The 18,705-nt window shown below is 44.9% G+C and overlaps 1 protein-coding gene across 1 annotated transcript; it reads left to right on the top strand.

Annotated features, from left to right (window-relative positions):
- Positions 1-7,419: 7,419 nt before the first annotated feature.
- LOC147998969 (disks large homolog 5-like) lies at positions 7,420-11,343 on the top strand. Its single transcript, XM_087595718.1, has 6 exons — positions 7,420-7,524; positions 8,558-8,717; positions 9,183-9,326; positions 9,961-10,127; positions 10,849-10,954; positions 11,073-11,343. Exons 1-5 carry the CDS (start codon positions 7,518-7,520, stop codon positions 10,911-10,913), a joined length of 543 nt encoding a protein of 180 aa, XP_087451844.1. The 5' UTR covers positions 7,420-7,517; the 3' UTR covers positions 10,914-10,954; positions 11,073-11,343.
- The last annotated feature ends 7,362 nt before the right edge of the window (positions 11,344-18,705 follow it).

Below are 18,705 nucleotides of genomic sequence, written 5' to 3' on the forward strand. Positions count from 1 at the left end.
TGCCATCCTCTCCCTTTGCTATGGTGTGCACTTCCTGGTACATTTCCGTTAGCTCTTGACATTTCCAGAGCATTGGGTCTTGCAAATTGAATTTGCATGGCACCAGGAATAGACCTGATAGCAGGGTGTGGGACACTCCCTATGGGGAACCCTGCCCAGGGGCATAAGCTTACTTTTCCAGTCAACTCCCTGAACAGTGAGCCTTTGTGGGACAAGGTACTTCACGACATGACTTGACCTCTCTGCAGTGCACCCAATCCCTGCTTGGCTCAGATGTCCCCCAGAGAGGTTGTGTGAGTGTCCCCAGTAGAGGCAGCACTCTGTGTCGTGGCATTGACATGGCATCCAGGAAACTCAAAACCCGAGGGACATGTCGGGCAGTTGGAAGCAGATGTCTGCGTCCATGGAGAGAAGGATGGACTAGACACTCCTACAGGGGGTGAGCTGAGAAGCACTTCCTTGGCTTTTTCACAGCCCTGTAGGCTGCATGCCATGCTGAGTACCCATGCTGTGCTGAAGCCCCAGGCTTTGAGTCTCCCACAGCTGCTGTGTCCTGGGTCCAGGGTAGGATTAAGCAGACTTCAGCAGGAGAAAGGTGAAAACCCTGGTTGCAGTGTGGGGATGGCACAGTCATAACACTCCTGCACATGAGGCCCCTGACTTAGAGCCGTATAGCAGCTGTGACAAGCCAGCTCTGGTGACACTCATCTGCAATGCCAGGCCATGGGGGGTAGAGGAAGTAGGATCAGTTGTTTAATTATCCTTGGCTACATGGCAAGTTCGAGGCCAGCCTGGGCAACTTTGTCTATGAAAATAAGACAAAACTAGGTCTTGACTCTGAGCATCACTGCCTGTACCTGGCATGGTTGCCCCACCCCAGGTAAGAAACCCCTCTGTCCAGAGGCCATAACTGCAGGAGACCCCTGGCCAAGTGTCTATACAGCGCCCTGTTTGACTGGTCTGTGCTGAGGACCAAACACGCTCTCCTCAACAGGAAGGACATGGGAGAGGCTGTTTCTGTGAGGTCCCGGGCCCTGAGACGGCCAAGAATAAACCCTGTCCTTGGGAAAGCCATGGAGACTAGGAACCCAGGGGATCTCTGCAAACACCAGGGCTGGCAGGGGACTCTCATCCTCTACAGCAGCTGCTCTCAATCTGTGGGTTCTACATCAGAGCTCCTGCACACCAGACATTTACATTACAGTTCCTCACAGTAACAAAGTTACACTCATGAAGTAGCTCTCCAATAAGTTTATGGTTGGGATCACAACATGAGGAACTGAAATAAAGAGACACAGGATTAGGAACGGTAAGAACCGCCATTCTATAGGAACCCAGGCATCTGTACTCGGTGTCTGGAAGTGTGATAGGCTAGGCTTCACCCTCAGCGATGCCAGCATGTGGGCACCAAGCCCAGGTTCCACCCCAATGCTTCCTGGATATATGCAGGCCTGGTTCCATCAAGAAGTAATAAAGGAACCCTTGGTAAAAAACACTGGGTACCAAACTGGTCAGGAAAACACACCCCTCTGCTGCAACTCCTCTCAGGAGGGCTAGTCTTTCCAGGAGGCCCCGGCTATAACCAAACCTTATCTCCCAGTGCTTGCCCATTGGTGTCTTGGCCATATTCAGATTTGAGGACTTTGAACAGAATAGCTTCCAGCAGATTTGCATCAATGAATCCAACAAGCAGTTGCAGTCCTACTTCACCCAGCGCATCTTCAAGCTGAGGCAGGTGAGAGTGGACACCTATTCCCCAGCCCAGCCCAGCCATCACCCTGAATGTCAGCTGTGTCCCTCAGTATCAGCAGGATGGGGCCTGGGCACCGTAGGTTCCCCAGGACCTAAAGCTATGTCCTTGAACTCAGTGCCATGCTCAGCCCTTCCAGCCTCTTTCAACCCTTCTGGAAGCTCAACTGCTCCTGCAGCAAGTCAGCAGTGTGCACATTCTGTCACGTCATTTGTGTGTGTCTACAGGAGGTCAGAGCCTGTCCCCTCTGGTCCTTTCTTTTGCTGTATTTGCCTTTCTGAGGAGGCAGCACCCACAGGTATGGGAGGCAACCACATGCATATTCTGCAGCCATGTCTGATTCCTCTGAGGCTCAGTCCCACTTACACACCTACCCTCCAACCTCCCCCCTCCGTGTCACCCCTGGGGCTCTGTAAACCTTCCTGCTTTCTGTCTTTATATAACTGGTGACACTGCAGCCCTCAGTGGTGTCATACAGTGTTAGTTTGTCTTTGCACTGCCTGGAGGTCTGACTTAGGAGAATGGCTACCATTCTCATTCCTGTTCAAGGATCAGAATCTGAATCCTATGTAAGGCTGAATAATATTCCAGCACATGGCTGGGCCATGTTGAATTCACACAGTCACCTATGGATTTTATGTTTTGGCTTGTAAACACACACATATAAGACTCAAGTGACACCCAAGTGGAGAATTGCTGGAGTCCTCCATGGCTTTCTGAACTGTCTGAGAGACCATCCTGTCCACAGTGTATAGGGCACCATCTACTCATAGCTCACACAGCATGAGAAGATTAGTGAGGGTTAACCTGGCTTCTCTGTCTCCTACTTTCTGCCACACTAGCCCTAGCATCTTTCTGTATTGCAGTGAATGTTTAGAACCCAGGAGGATGGCAGCTTCCTTGCTCAAATATAGCAAGTTCCTCCTTGCCTGCTTTGAGACTGAGTCTCATGCAGCCCAGGCTGGCTTTGATCTCACCATTAGTTACGATGGCCATGAACTCCTGCTTGTCATGCATCAGACGTCTCTGAGCGCTGGGTGACAGGTATGCACCACTCTTAAGTCCTGCCACTGGGACAAGAGTGAGCAGAGCCAGCTCTGAAGCACACACTTTGCTGGTGTCAGGGATGACTGACTTATGATCCTGTCTTCCTTGCCCATGGCCCTTCTCCTTGGTGCATGCCATCCTTCCTCCCTGTGACTCATGGGGGACACCAAGCCTGAGGATGTCAGGAAGAAGTTTACTTACTTCACTGGGTTGGAGGCTGTTAGGTTCCTGCGTCAGTAGGTGCGATTCAAGCTAGAAGGTTTGTGGCATGAGAAACTGGAACAGAACTGGAATGGCAGGAACAATCGTCGCCTGGCTCTGAGAAGACCAGGTGGGCAGAAACTCATCGTTGGGCAGGTAGTGAGCTCAAGACCAGGCTGGGCATTGCTCAGTGCACGTGAACAGGTGTGCTTACATGGACATGTGTTTCCCCCACATGGTCACCACTTATCCAGGCACGGTGAATACTCCAAGGAGCTTTTTATGTTTTAACATTGTGTGTGTTTGTGTGTCCATACATACATATACACACATACATTCGTACATAAACACGAATACACGTACCTGAAAACACATGCATATACATGACTATACACATTCATGCTCATGCACAGATATATACACACCTACATGCATACACACATACATACACACACATACACACATACACACATACATGCATACACACATACACATATACATACACACATACACACACATACAATACATATACACACATACAAATACACCTATACACACATATAGACAGACATATACACACATATACATATACACGTATACACATACATGCATACACACATTCATATCCACACGTACATACAGACATATACATATATACTCACATACATGTAAGCACATGAGTGGAAGCCAGAGGACAGCTTGTCCCTTGGTTCTCTCCTTTTTACCACGTGGGTCCTGGGGATTGAGTCAAGCTCATCAGACTTGACAGCAAGCCCCTTTAACTGTAGACCCCTCTCATTGGCTGCCAGTTGCCTCTTTCCACAAATTCTATCCATGGTGGAATGTTTACAGTTGTTATTCTCCTGATTCCTTCAGCAATAGCGCAGACATCATTTACACTGCATTAGGAGTTATAATTCATGTAGATGTCAGGAGAGCTGGAGGCGTGCATGAAGAAGAGAGCCCACTTTCAATGTCATTATGTGGTATTGCCTTAGGCCCTTTTATACACTCCCCTGGCTTTGTCTGAGTATATGTTTGAGGTCTCTCTATGACTGTGCAAAGAAGTAAGAGATAGGGCTGGGCCACAAAATAGGAAAGTACTTGTTCATCCAAAAACAAAAACAAAAAACAAACATACAAACAAACAAAAATAGCTCTAGGGTGAAATATTGGTGCTAGTGCTGAACTACACAGCCAGAAGGTATTTTTCTAAGTAAATAACACAATATTGGGGATGACAATATGATCAAATATCCTACAACATAAGTTTGCAATGTTACCTACATTTTATAAATCAAGTCTGACCACCGTTTTGGTTGTTTCCAATCCTGTCTGAGTGCATCATCACGGGAATCCCAAGGAAAATCAGAAATGGGTTCTTGAAGCTGTTGCACAGGGCCAGTATAGACCTAAATACCACAGAGGAAACCTTGATTCTTATCACAAGGGATCATTCACCATCCCTCTTGTCACATAACTTATGACAAGACGTCACCTTTCCTAAACTTAGCCTTTTTCCCGAGTGCTGCAGAAGGGAAGACCTGGTGTCAAGGGGTCTGGATTCAAACCACAGGACACTGAATTCATTTAAATAGGTGTAGTTTATTAATGCACACACCAATACAGTTCAACCAGAGCAACAGCTCACAACTGTGTACTGGACATTGCTAGGCCCCGCTCATTGCAAAATCCACATGGGCTGGTGCACAAGTGTTGGAAATGCTTCGGTCTGTGGGCCCTGACTCAGGCCATTTTACACATAATTGTTCCTATTTTCCTTGAATCTATTGGTTCCTATGTGAAGAATACACTTGGGGAACTTGTTAAGATTAACAAACCTCATAACATACAGAACATAACAGGGTATGTGACCAGCACCACACAGTTCAACGTCAGAGTTTTTTGTTCTTTGTTAGTGTTTTTCTTGGCATCCATGATGTGGAGGCGTATTACAGAGCAATAGGAAAGAGCTGGCTGCTGTGTAACAAATTCACTGCTATTAAGGTAGGTATGGGGGCAAGACCTCAGGAGTAGCCCTTAAGATGGGAAGGAGATGATGTGTTTGATAACTGAAAGGAGCTGCCTCAGCTGTGTTTCTCTGCCTGCTCAGTGCCCATTCAACATCACTCTGTCCCTGAAGAGGAACTCAAGGTCTGCCCCCTGCTGCCTGTGAGCCAGGAAGAGGCACAGAAAGGCAAGGCCACAGCACTGGTTTCCAATCCCTCAGTAATGCTGGATTTCCAATAATGTACTTGTATACACAAATACACTGTGGTAAGTTGCAATAGATACTAATCATTTCTCACATAGGGCAGCAGTTGATTGACTACAACTAATTCTATTAAAAAGAAGAAACCTGGCTCCTGTAGAAATATACAAAGAAATATCTAGGATGGTGGGGGATGAATTCTGCCATGGACTGAACTCGTGGAAGTGGGGTTGGGAGAAAGATGCTGGTTAAATAGCCCACCAGGTTCACATTGTGTCAACTTGATTTAATCTAAGGACAAAGAAGTGGAGTATCTCTGATGGCTTTCTTCTAGTCCCTTTAAAGCATCACTGGGGTTTGAACTCAGAACTTCACACTTCTTGATGGGGCAACTACACTCAAGGAAGCTTAAGACTGTCATAGGCACAGTATTATGCTATATATACAGAGTAGATAATACTAAGATGTTCAGATGGTGATGTCCATTTGTATGCACTCTTAATGTGGACCTAAAAAAAGAGAGATCAAGGTCCTTAAAATAGAAAGATCAGTTCCAGTTGTTTTCTACCATTCCAAACAGAACGACTGGTAGGGAGAGAATGGTAAATAATCGAGAATTCGTAGATGATGCTTTGAATGAAGTGTGGATTTCTGTGCTCATTTAAACAGGGTCTCAAGTATCACATGTTGCCCTCTACCTGGCTGGCCAGGATCACTTTGAGCTCAGATAAACCTTCTTTCACTTTGCAATAAATAGGCTTATAAGAGTGGCCTCCAAGGACTGTGCAGACAGCATTAGCCTTTCACAGTTGAGGTGTGTAACCCACAACTATAGTTTTACCCATGTTTTTCCATGTCTACCAGCTATTTCAGATTGTTGCTGTTATATGCCTGACAATCAAGGATGCAGAAAAATAACCTGATGCAGAGTAAGGACATGGTGATCACATGGTGCCTCTTCCGTACGTTCTGGATGAGGTTTGTTAAAATTCCAATATTGCAAAAAGCTTTATATAGGGTCCATCACATTAAGGGTCACTATGCACTGTTCTATCTAAAATGGCCTAATCAGAACTGAGTCCCATATAACACTTCCTGCAATCCTCATATGAGAAGCTTGAGCTTTTAGTTTTGACTTTTTCTTTTCTCATTCTTTCTTATTTTTTGCTATATAAGTTGAGACAAAGATAGTTAAGGCCATGAATTTTCCCCCAAAATTTGAACTACGGATGTGATCAATCAGTGTTAGTGGGTGCATTCTATAAAGTATTCATTTTTGACTATGATAGATGCTTTTGTGTTTGGTGGGGTGGCCATTTCCCAGTGTACAGGTGCTGGGACCTTGCTCTATCCACTTAATGATGTGTATAGCCTCATTTTAGACGTTTCTGTGCCACCCTCTATATCTCTTGTGTATTTTATTTTTCTGATAAAAGCTCATGGTATATCTTACTCAGGCCTGTGAGCAGTGCTCCTTTGGTGACGTTGGTGCAACGAGCAGAACCCCACAAGCAGCATGAGGTTCCCTTCACTGGTGTTTCCAATATTGCACTTTCCTCTTCCAACTGGTCTCCACACATTTCCTAGCACCATAAAGACTTCAACTCCTTCTCCTAAGGAATTTTCTGGCAATTGTCGACTGCTAAGCACATGACTTCATGAGTGTTCCCCTAACACACGCCCATGTTGTAACCTACCATGCAGACTATTTCTTGATGTGATATAAAGCACCTGTACAGAATGAGACAGGAGAACTTTTGAGTGCATATTCAAGCTGGTATGAAATCTCAGGAAGTTTTAATGGCTAACATTGGTGAATGAGGACAATTTGAGTTAGGATGAGACATTTTGGGGCAAGATTTGACAGGAAACATTCATTTAGATGCTTAGGAATTACTAAGGTTTTTTATAATCAAGCCTTGAGGAAAATTTGGCTTTGGAAGCAGGAGATGCTCAGTGGCTCTGCCCCAGGAAAGGCTCCTGGAAAGGGCACCTCTGCTTATGCTCAGTACAGGGAGAACATTAGCAGGGAGGGAAAGTCTGCTCCCCATGACATCTGCTGTCCCTTCTTGGACATTCTATTGTCTCCTAGAGAGTTCTGGCATCCTCTGTGATGTCACCAGTGTTGTAGTGACAACCAGTGCCCTAGTTTCTCTCAGTCTGTGTCTGGCGGTTACTAGCTAAGACATGTTTTCCTGTCTTCGCAAGCGTTTTGGGAGGGGGAACGTCGATTGTGGAGAGACTAGAGTGAAGGAGTCTGGCCTTCCGTCTCAAAGTAATGATGGACAAAGACAGCACTTCTGGGGAATGTGGAGTAAGTTCTGGGCAGTATATTTTGAGCTTCCTGCCAGGGTGGCTGCAGGCTTAAGCTGACCTTTCTAGCAATGGGCCACAACAACTGGAGCATCTGAAAAGGAATTGAATTTCCATGAATATCACAATTCCTTAAAGTCAAGGATTTCAGAACTTTAGTTTCCCCATCCCCACTGGGAGGATATGGTAAGGCCAATGCTATTATACTGTGAACTTCTGGTCTTTACTTTTCAGTTCATTTGTTCTGTTACATTGATATGATAACACCATCAGTAGTCATGGAGGGTCCACCTTTTCTGAGTTTAGACAGGACAGCAATGTATTTCACTATCATTGCTTCTTTAAATACAGTGGGTATCTGACAGTAGTAACAGGGAGAGATTGTGCTCCAGGCAATAACCTTATGTTCTTAGACCTTCTCTGATTTCTTCTAACTGGCAGGGTCATTGTTTGCTTTATATATTAGAGGTTGTATGTTACAAAAATTTTTCTACAATACCAAAACTATTTGGAACGTGTAGACCAAGATTCAGCCTGTAACCTATTCGCACTTCTGGGGCATTTGGTATTTCACATAGGGACATTGATAAGTCTGTTGAACATATCCTCCCTGGAAATGCGTTTTAAATCCAAAGTTGTTGGCTTAGAGTATCAGGGTAGGACATCTGAGTGTCTCCAATCACTCAAGTCTTGTGGATGGTCAATTTATCATCTGAGTTCTGAACCCACAGTGGTGAGGGTCCTGAAACCAAGCTGTACCCTGTTCAGCTGATGATAATCCTGGAGAAGCCATCTCCGTGGTCCATGTAAGCACGTGATGTCCGGCATAGGGAACACCTGGCTGCTTACATCTCTTGGTCTCTATAGAGTAGTGGGAGAACTGAAATCCACTGAGGAGGCCTCTTAAGCATAGACCAATCGCCTAGCATTGACACTGGGTTCCAGGCTTGTTCTCCTGTTTAGGCCTCACTGAGGTCTATGAACACTCTATGCATTCTCCCCATGCAGGTTCACTTGTGTTCTTCTACCTACAGATGCTGGGAGAGAAACATCATCCCCTGGCACTGAACTAAGGGAGAAGCAGGCCAAGAAGGAAAAGGAGAGGCTGATTAAAGAGCTGCAGCTCATTACCGAGGAGAGAAATGACCTGAGAGATCGCCTGAGGTTTCTGACAGAGAGATCCATGAAGAACAGGTATGAATCGCTCCAAATGCTCATGTTTCATTCCTGGGTCTGCAAGGTCACCTTCTTAACCTATTAAGGTTTTGGGTTCTAGAAAGCTGTGCCTCCCTAACCACCCTGTGCTAAACCTCAGCTCCCATATAGAGGAGATTCAGAACCTGACCCTTCCTGAGGAGTGAGATTGAAAATGGACTCATCTGCTTCCATTTATTTAAAAGCATAACTTGTAGTCTGAATGAAGAATTCAGGGATAAAGTCAGGGAGAGTGAGTTCCCAGTGTGCATTTGCAAAGCCCTTGACAGCTGGTGGCTTTGCAAGATTGTAATTGCAGTGAGTTTATGGTGAGTCTCTGTACTTGCTAGGCAGGGGACTGAGTGCTGGAAGATCCAGGCAGCAGCCTGGGGTAATATAGGACCCACCCTGCGTTCATATATTCCTAAATGCCGATGTTCATTGTATTCTATCATTTGGGGCCAGGCCACACTTCAGGCCAAATCCATATTATGAAGACCTGGAGAGAATGGAGGAGGCGGTCATGTCAATTCTGCACAACTTAGAGATGGAGAACACTGAGGTCCATGAGAACAACCATAAGCTGAAGAAGGAGATTACCTTCTCTAGGTAAGTCCTGGTCAGAAAGGCTATCACCTGTGGAATTGCCATTTCTGACTTTCTTTGTTCTGGATTGGACGGTCTTCAGCTCTGGTTCTATCTCTTGTGCTGTTTACACATCAGTGTTCCAGGGTCATTAGGACTCAGTTTTCAGTTCCATAAAAGACTGTTCCTCATCCCAGGATTGTCTAGGCATCTTCAGAAGGCTCTAGATAGAACAGTACTGATTGAAGTCAGCAGAAGGTTATTAGGCTGACCTGGACCTATGGTGTCACACCAGGTTTTACAAAACTCAGTGCGTGGACCACATGGTTAGCATGACCTTCTCTTGGTTCTACTGACCGTTTTTGAGGGTGTTGGCCCAGTACTAATTGATGTTGGCCCCATGCTTTGGGCTTTCATGGATTTCTTGTAGATCCATGTTCTTTCTCAGAGGTGTGGACACTAATTGGTGTCAGGCCAAGCAAACAATTTATTCTTCCCCGAATTAACTCTTTATGGTTTGTGCAGCAGCCTTATATGTATCAAGATGCATTTTATTAAGTCTTCATGGGTATGTGGGACCTGGTAGAGTTAGTGGGACTTGGGAGTAGGAATGGGAGAAAGGGACAGCATGATCTTACTATGCAGACTGTATTTCCAGAAACCTGCTCAGCCAGCTCCTGATGGAGAACACATGTAGGAAGAAGTTGGTCCCACTGAAGCAGGAGAGCAAGGAGGTACATCTTGATTGTGCACTGAACCAGAAATATTTGGTTGACTTCAACAAGAAAGATAAAGACCATCAACGGCCAGAACCAGCATTATCAGGTAGGGACGAGCAGATGTGTTAGCTTAACAATATCTGATAAAATTTGCCAATTTGATACATCTTTGCTTCTCTTACCACCTTTCTAATTTACACTCACAACCAGCCAACCACCTCATGTAATGGAATTGTTCATTGCTCTGCCTATGTACAAGTATTCTGGGAAGTTAAGCACTTTTCAGAAACTGAATTATTGTGCAAGCATATTTGTCTGCTCTTTTTGAAGCTGCAGTCTAGAAATGGTGACAGATGAATAACATATCATATTATTGCATATCCATGTGATACATTGGATCCTATGTAGAGTTTTGAACAAGTTCTTGGTTCTTTGACAAATGACACTCTGTGGTCATGCGACTTCTTGTGTAGGAAGCACCTTTCCGGGATAAGAACCAAGTGCAAATGTCAAATTAGTACTTGTCACTGGCTTCAACCTTGGTGACATATGGACATCTCCTTTCTTCCTGCAACCCAATGAGGTCTCTACCCATTGCCCTGTTCTTGGTTTGCACTGGTATAAGTCTGGGTCCCATATTGTCAGCCCACATTACTGTGAGGCTCTCTGGAGATTTTGTCCTGCCCACAGAGTTGGCAACAATGATATCACTTAAAATGTCCATGTCGACTGTTCAATAGAACTGAGGTGGTAGAAGGCAGCATTCTGACAGCTGGCTTGCATTTCCCCACCAAATCAGTGTCTGAAAATCTGCCTTCCTCTCCCAGGTCTCAGAAAGTGCAAGAGAGCTGGAATTGGACACACCCCAGTAAGAGAGCTTCCTGAAGAATAAGTTGCTTTCTCAGGAGTCCCTGATGACCAACATCCTGAATGGTAACAACATTTTTTCGATGAGTATTCATACTCTGAGTTAATTTGTCATTTCTTAGAGACTCTAAATTTATATACCACTAAGCCAGCCTGACTGATTGAGGTCTTACTTTCTTCTCAGAAAACAGCACTTGAGAGACAACTTGGGGGACCGCCTTTCATTATGTGTGCCAGAGGAGAAACAGCAATACGTCTGTGCTTCTAAATGTTCGTTAAGAATATGCTTTTAGAAATATTTTTGTTATGATTTTAATTGAAGTTTTCTTTTTGTTGTTTCATATTTATATGTTCTTGTTACTATTTTTACTTTCAAATATTTTTAAATATTTTTATTCATTTTAATCCTGTTTTGTTGTAAAAATGTATTTGTTATGAATAAAAATTGAATTCTATCTCTTGACTCTTAAGACCATCATTCTTACTCAAGGGTTCTGTCCCCTCCTGTGGACCTAGAACTGACAGCTGGAGATGGATCTCTGCATGTTCCATGGAGCCTGGGCTAATAAGTGAATTCAAAGTCACCAAGCGGTACCCAGTGTGATAGTGTCTTTTGTGTGGATAATGTGGCTGTTTCTCCGACACACACTTTGTGATGTAATCACTGACATGCTTTACCCAATTGTTAGGGTCCATGTGGTTCTTCTGAGAGACAACACATGCTCTACCCTGTGAGTCATCACCACAGCTCCTGCAGGTGGCTTTTGTTATTCCACATGATGTGCTGTATTAGGTGGACAGGATCACCTACAATTAAATAGAGAGATCTCAGGAGATGTGTGTTCACAGGGAACTTACTGAGCTGTGCATGCTCAACGTGTTAGGTTGCCAGGCATCCCTACAGGGCTCTGGTGTCCCCACTGCTCATTGTGGGTCAGGATCATCCTCCAGCATCACTTAGTGTCCCTATTAGAGCAGAACTTTCAGCTGTTATCAATGATGACTATATGTATTATACACATCTGATAAAATACAGAATAGAAACTAGCTTCTTGTAGGCCAGATTGACATAATGAGTTTTTTGATTGTTAGCAAGAAAATTATTTTAATCTAAGCAGTTTAGGGAGGAACCTCCAGAGCATCCATAGTGAATGCAGCCTGCAGCTGTGAACACAGGTTTCTTTTGGAGAGCAGGCCTGTGCAGGCCCAGAACCTAGGTGGGACAGTTCAAGCTACCCTTTTTCCATGGCCAATCTGGGATCGTATTGAGAATGTATTTTTTCCAGGTGACAGATTTCCAATTTATGGAATTGAACTAACTTACTGAGAGTGGAGGCGACTCACAGAGTTAAAGTACAGAAGGACCAATCCAGAATGTCCACAAAAGCTTGCTGTCACCCCAGGGCTTTTAAAAGCTCAGCACCTAGAGAACTAATGTAGTCTTTGCTTATTCTCAAGCTTAGGTCTAGTCATTCATTATAAGCTGACCATGACACAAAAAGTGTCATCTGTGTCACAATAGAAACTAGTTGTCACTAGATTCACCCCACACTATCACATCACTACCGTGTTTGAGGTTCTCAGTTACTATCTAAGAACCTGGAAGTGGCCAGGGTCTTGCTACACATACTCATAATTTATGTCCACATTGTCAGCTGAGAGTCTTCATACAGCCTGCTCTGTAATTTTGTAGAAGATTAATAGTGTTCTTGTGAGCACAATGAGATTAGGAAATCGGGGGATCCCAGGAGCCTCTCTGACTTCTAGCCCCCCATGCACTGCCAGATGCAGCCAGAGGACAAGGGGCTGTCGGTTCCAGGACTCTCCACATCCCTGCTGGGGTGCCATGCCCAGCCTGGAGAGTGAGGGTCGGTCCTGCTGTCCCCAGTCCCTCATGCCCAGAGCCTATCCACTGGCTGGCTGGGCTTGGCTTTCCTGTGCCTGGCCCTCCTTTGCCCATCCCTGCCCTGCCTTGCCCTGTCCTGTTGACTCTCACTACTTAGGCCAAAGAATTTGAGATTTGGGCTCCCTGGCCCTGCACTCAGAGCCTCTGGGAAGCAAGGAGACCCAAAGGGACAGACCCCAGGCCTGGCCCTGGAGTCGTGCATCTCCCCCTACCCAGAGGTGTATTCCACAGTTCTCCACTCCAAGTTTTGTTTTCAGGAACCCCAGCAGGTGGCGCTCTTTGCTGAGCCTTACATGTGAGCCTGGGATAGTGGTGGGATGTAAAGTGCTGGAAGTCTTTCAGAAAATTCAGGCTTTTCTCAAACTCTCTGACCATCCAGTGCCCTCCCTGGTTCACCCACCCTGTGGAAGGTGGGAATCCACTTTTCGATGTCCTGTGTGACTTTCCCTGCAGACTGGGCTCTCCTGCAGGAGATGCTTTCACATGCTTCTTTAAAAGCACCTGTTCCTCAGACATAGATCAGCTGTGAAAACAGGCTTCTTCAAGTCAGTGTGCGAGCTCCCCCTCCCAGCTTAGAGCTGCAACACCATAGGATCCTCCAGCCCCAGTGCTGGGTGAGTCCCCCAAAGGACTTAGAGCAAAGTGCCCCTTCTGAGATGTGACTTAGAACAGAAGGTTCAGAAGTGACAGTCAACCCCCAAGTGCTTCTTCCAGGAGAAAGCAACCAGCTGTCCCTTTGAAACAGTGGTGGCTCCCACATGACCCAGTTCTGTGATTGGAGAAGATTTTCTGGTACTTTGTTGCCCAGTCACAGTGGGGATACATTCTTGATCCATGCTCATTCCTACAAGAAAAGGTCCTCCTCCCCACCCAGGCCTTGAGGTGAACCCAGGTACTTAAAGATCAACGGACCAGAGAGAACAGAATGCAGTCCAGGGGAGAGGAGAGGCCAGAATGATCTTAAAGCAGAGAAAAGCCCCATATTGGCCATCTAACATCTTTAGGGTTTGTGCATATTGTGTACTTCAGAACCTTAAGGTCACATTTTCTGATAACACTGTTAGGAGAAGCAGAAGTCTACTGTGGGTGGGATTGTCCCAAGCAGGGAGGGGATCTGACTCTGCAGGCCTGGCCACCCTCTGTGTTCTCCTGAAAATAACTGTTGGTCAGCTGTAAATCTGAAGTGAGAATTGTTTTTTGTCAACTCAAACGGATGACATTTCAAGTCTCACACGCTATGTGACTTTACACACAGGGGACTTGAACTTACTTCTAGAGAAGTGACTATGGGCCGTCAGAGGGAAACCATTCTTGACTTTAGCATTCTGTCTGTATAACAGTCTACAGGGACTGGCTTCCTGGACAGACATGTTCAAGCAGACTCACATTGTTATGGGGAAAACCTGAGGCAAGAAATGTCCTGGGGACAGTGATTTCAGATTGTGCCTTTAGCCAGGAATCTCTGTTGTCCTTAAGGCCTGCTAAAACATGTAACTAGTTCAGGGCATCTCTTTCTGATAACTGTTCTGGGTTCTCCTGAGAAGAAGGCCTTACTTTAAAAGTATTTCACAGAGCAATGTTTCTCAACCTGTGGGTCGAGACCCCTTCCCAGGCCCTTTTTTTCTGATACTTTGCCTATCAGATATGTTGCATATTATGACTTACAAGAACAGCAATATTAGTTACAAAGTCGCAATGAAATAATTTTATGGTGGGGGTGACCACAGCATGAAGATCTGTATTAAAGGGTTACATCATTAGGAGAGATTTGAACCACTGCCATAGAAGCTGACAGATGGGAACAGACTCCTCAGATGAGTAGAGACCCATGGCAAGTGATACTGTGTCCTACCCTAGAACCCAGAGGCAGAATCTATCCCAGGAGTCTGTGGGTCACCTTGTCTTAAATTCTCCCAGGGTCAAGAATAGCATTGATCATCTCAGCAGAGTCAGCTTGCACAGCCCACCTCAGGCCCATGGCTTCCCTGTACAGAGAAGGATGTGGGTCTGAGTGACAGCCAGTGAGACTGAGGGGACCCTGATACTCATTTGCTTTGAGCTGTGGTTTCTTCACCTGTAAAATGGACGTGTTTCTGCTGAATTGGGTTGTTGTGGAGATTAACAGAACATACAACCTGCTCAGTGTCTGCCTGGCATGGACACCTGCTGGTTAAATGGAATTTGTTCATGGTGATGCATTTAAAAGAAGAATCTCTAGCCCCATAGTGTTAGATCCCGGGTTGTGGGGAGCGGGTGTGGCGGCAATCCCAAGATGGCGCCCGGGACTGCTGCCAAGTCTTATGACTAGCACCTGACTTCCTCATACATCCAAAAGTAAGCCACGCCCATCGTGAGAGCTGCGCAGGCGCACCATGACACAAGATCAGGCCATTTGGCGTGGACCTATGAACTGAGACTATGTAGACTGCACTGATGGGGCGTGGTTACTGGTTTTTTAGTAGGGAGTGTCCTTGGGGGTAGAAGATTGCTGCTTGCATGCAGAAAGAAAGGTTCCTGAATAAACTGCTTTGAGAAGAACTCCGTGGTGTCTCTCCTATCTGCAGGATGGAGACGGAGACGACACCGGTGCCATACAGGTATTGTAAGCATTTTGTGACTCTACGACCACCTCAGATTAAACCCGAAGGCTCTTGTTTAAAATTAAAAAAAAAAATCAAGTATAAATTACTAATATGAAAAAAATCATAGTCAGAATTGAGGTAATTCCTGTGAAGACATTTAGTTTTTCATTATTTTCTCCTTGAGGACTTCTCAATTGTCTTTCCAAAATGTGATGGCCACACAAATGGTTCCCAGCGGGTGTGATCTCTCTGTCCATGGGCCTTCCCAAAAGCTGCAGAGCCAATGTGTTGTTTTACAACACAAAATTCCAGACATTAAGTTTACCAATGAAGTCTCAGGAATCAGATGCTGAAGTCAAGTAAAGCTCCCAACTGTCCTTCCTAATTCACTGACCCCACAGAAAAAGAACATTCCTGTTCCCTCTGCACACTTTCTTAAAAATCCTTCAATTCAAAGACTTTCCATTGCATTAGTCATCTTCATTTCCTTTCAAGATATGCCTTGATCTCCTCTGGACCTAAGTGCACGTTTTACCTTTGCAATGAAGGTGTGTAGTAGGTGAGTCATATGGTAATAAAGTCCATGTTTGCAGTAAACAAACAACTTTTTCTTTAAATGTCTGTGCCATGGCAATGCTATACCACACACTAGTTTTTCACTAAATAATACATTCATAGAGATCACCGTGTGATCTAATATTTTGTAACATAACTTAGTAATGTTCTCTCTATTATAGAAATCAAGTTCTCTCATGTGTATTCTGGTCTTTTTTCTGTCCTGTCTGAGTACATCATCATGGGAATCCCAAGGAACATCAAACCTGGGCTTTTGAAACTGTTGCATGTGGCCAACCGGGAACCAAAACCACCCAGGAGACTACTGATACTTGACACACATCAATTCCCCTCCCTATTTTCATATAGTTTATGGGAAGAGGTCACCATTGCTGACCATGTCTCATTATCCAACGTGCTACTAAATAGAACAGTTGGGGTAAAGGAGGTCACCCACAAAGCACAAAACACCCATCTCAGATAAACATGTATGGTTTATTGAATCCAAACATCAATGAATTTCAGGACACAATTAAATGTCGAAACCTAAGGATAATAGATAGTGAAGAGAATTAAGATTTCTAGTTCATAGGTCCAGTAAACACCTTCAACAAATCATAGCAGAAAACTTCCATAAGGTAAAGAAAGAAAAGACCATAAAGTTACAACAAGCTTACAGAACATCAAATTAATTATACCAGAAAGAATTCCTCCATTCACACAATAATTAAAACACTAAATGCACAGATCAAAGAAAGAACATTAAAAGGGGTAAGGTATTGAAGAGCTAAATTTCAAAAAGTCAGTCACAAACAAATTGCTGACATGCATGAGAGAATTTGAGATAGGGTTCACCGACCCGGCTATCAGCCCCCAAGGACACTGGCCATCTGGAGCCACCCCCTCCCCTTCCTTCACTCCCTGAGGATGAGTCATCCCCCTGCTGAGTGAGATGAGTCACCCTACCCACATTGCTGAGATGCTAGATTACACGTATTCTTTGCTGATGTAACTCCGCACTAAAAGTAACTGTGTACCATTTGAATCAGCCAATCATGTGTAAAAGCGCGAAATCCCCTGGCTTTCCCTATATAAACCCCTGCCTTTAGAGGCTCGAGGTCGGCTCCGTGAGATACATGTCGGCCCGAGATCTTGTTAATAAAGCTATCTCTTGTTGTTACATCAAGATCGGCTATGCGTGTTTCCTGGGGCAAGCCATAAGGAGACTGGAGCGAGAGTCTCCCCAAATTTGGGGTTCTTTCAGTATAAACATCCAGTAACAAAAAAAATTCAGACGTATCTGAATTACACCAGACTTCTCAACAGAGACTCTAAAGGTCAGAAAATCTTGGGCAGATGTAATGCAGACCCAGGCTCCTATATCCAGCATAATCCTCAATCACCATAAATGGAGAAACCAAGATATTTCTTGTCAAAACAAATTTAATGAATATTTTTTTTTTTCCGGAGCGGAGGACCGAGCCCAGGGCCTTGAGATTGCCAGGTAAGCATTCTACCACTGAGCTCAATCCTGAACCCTACAAAACCAAATATAAACAATACTTTTCTCTAAGAAAGCACAAAAGAGGATAATAGGAGGAAAACTCCAAGACAATAAACTAAACTATACCCAAGAAAAACCAAGAAATTAATCATCTCTCAATAATTTCAAAAAAGAGAAGCACACAAACATAATTTCACCTACAACCAGAAAAAGAAGACAATGCAGCAATCATTGGCTTTAATATCTGACCAGATCCTCTTTCCCTAATCCCCAAGCTTCTAGGGGCCAAACTGCCAGCCAAAGTGTATGCAAGGATGCTCTATGGTTCAAGGTGAGGCCTATTGCCCCACCAAAGGCAGATCCTAGAGGTGTGAGGTGGGGATGGATATGTGTGGCTGCAGGAGCACTGTCACATAGGCAAAGCTGAGCAGAAACGGGATGTAAGGTTTGATGAGGGGAGTGTGGAAAGTAGGACAATATTTGAAATGTAAATAAATAAAATAACTAATTAATAAAAAATAGCCAAAAATAAAATAACAAGTAAACAGGTAAATGAAAATTAAACCAAACCAACCAAACAAACAAACAAAAACTCCTGTAGTGGATTGGCCTAATGCTGCTTGTGTTTTAATGCTAATTTGTAGAACTCAAGACTGGTTAACCCCAAATAACTGACCCTGCTCCCAGTTAACTGTGATTATAAAGAAGCCAACAGCCAACAGCTGCACAGCAGAGAGATGGGGGAGGGGAGCTTTGAGGGCTTTGCTAGAGAGGATCATGAGGAGGGAAGGAGGAGGAAGAAGCTGCCAGAGAATAAAGGAAGAACATGTGTGATGAAGAGGAGAGAGGAAGAGGACAGCAGCCATGGTTAAGGGAGAGGAGAGCCTGGTCCTGAGGGCTGTCCAAGGGGAACAAAAACAGTCAAGATGCTACACAGTCAGTAAGAGCAGCTCTCAGGCGAGCAGAGATCAGCAGAGACCCCAGACCAACAAGCTACGCAAGCATAACTCTATCCAAACTCCCTCTCAATATCCCGTGTCCTCCATGGGCCTGGCCTCAGCGTGTGTCCTGCGTCAGCACATGTGTCTGTCTCAGCTGACATCACTCTGCCCATCAGCCCGAGCCCAAGGAAACAGCGAGAAACCACACAGCCCACCAGAAGGGTTTTTGCTGTGGTTCTATGAAGTCCCAACAAATGCAGCTCAACTACAGAATGCAAGGCAGACCAATGCATGTGTGTCCTTAGTGCAGAACCCTTCATCACATGTCC

The sequence above is a fragment of the Rattus norvegicus genome, chromosome 19, assembly GCF_021556685.1.
Source record: "Rattus norvegicus strain SHRSP/BbbUtx chromosome 19, alternate assembly SHRSP_T2T, whole genome shotgun sequence".
Classification (NCBI taxonomy): domain Eukaryota; kingdom Metazoa; phylum Chordata; class Mammalia; order Rodentia; family Muridae; genus Rattus; species Rattus norvegicus.

Coding starts and splice junctions, on each gene's coding strand:
- LOC147998969 (XM_087595718.1), top strand. Junction 8,718..9,182: donor GAGAGATCCATGAAGAACAG/GTATGAATCGCT, acceptor ATTTGGGGCCAG/GCCACACTTCAGGCCAAATC. Junction 9,327..9,960: donor AAGGAGATTACCTTCTCTAG/GTAAGTCCTGGT, acceptor CTGTATTTCCAG/AAACCTGCTCAGCCAGCTCC.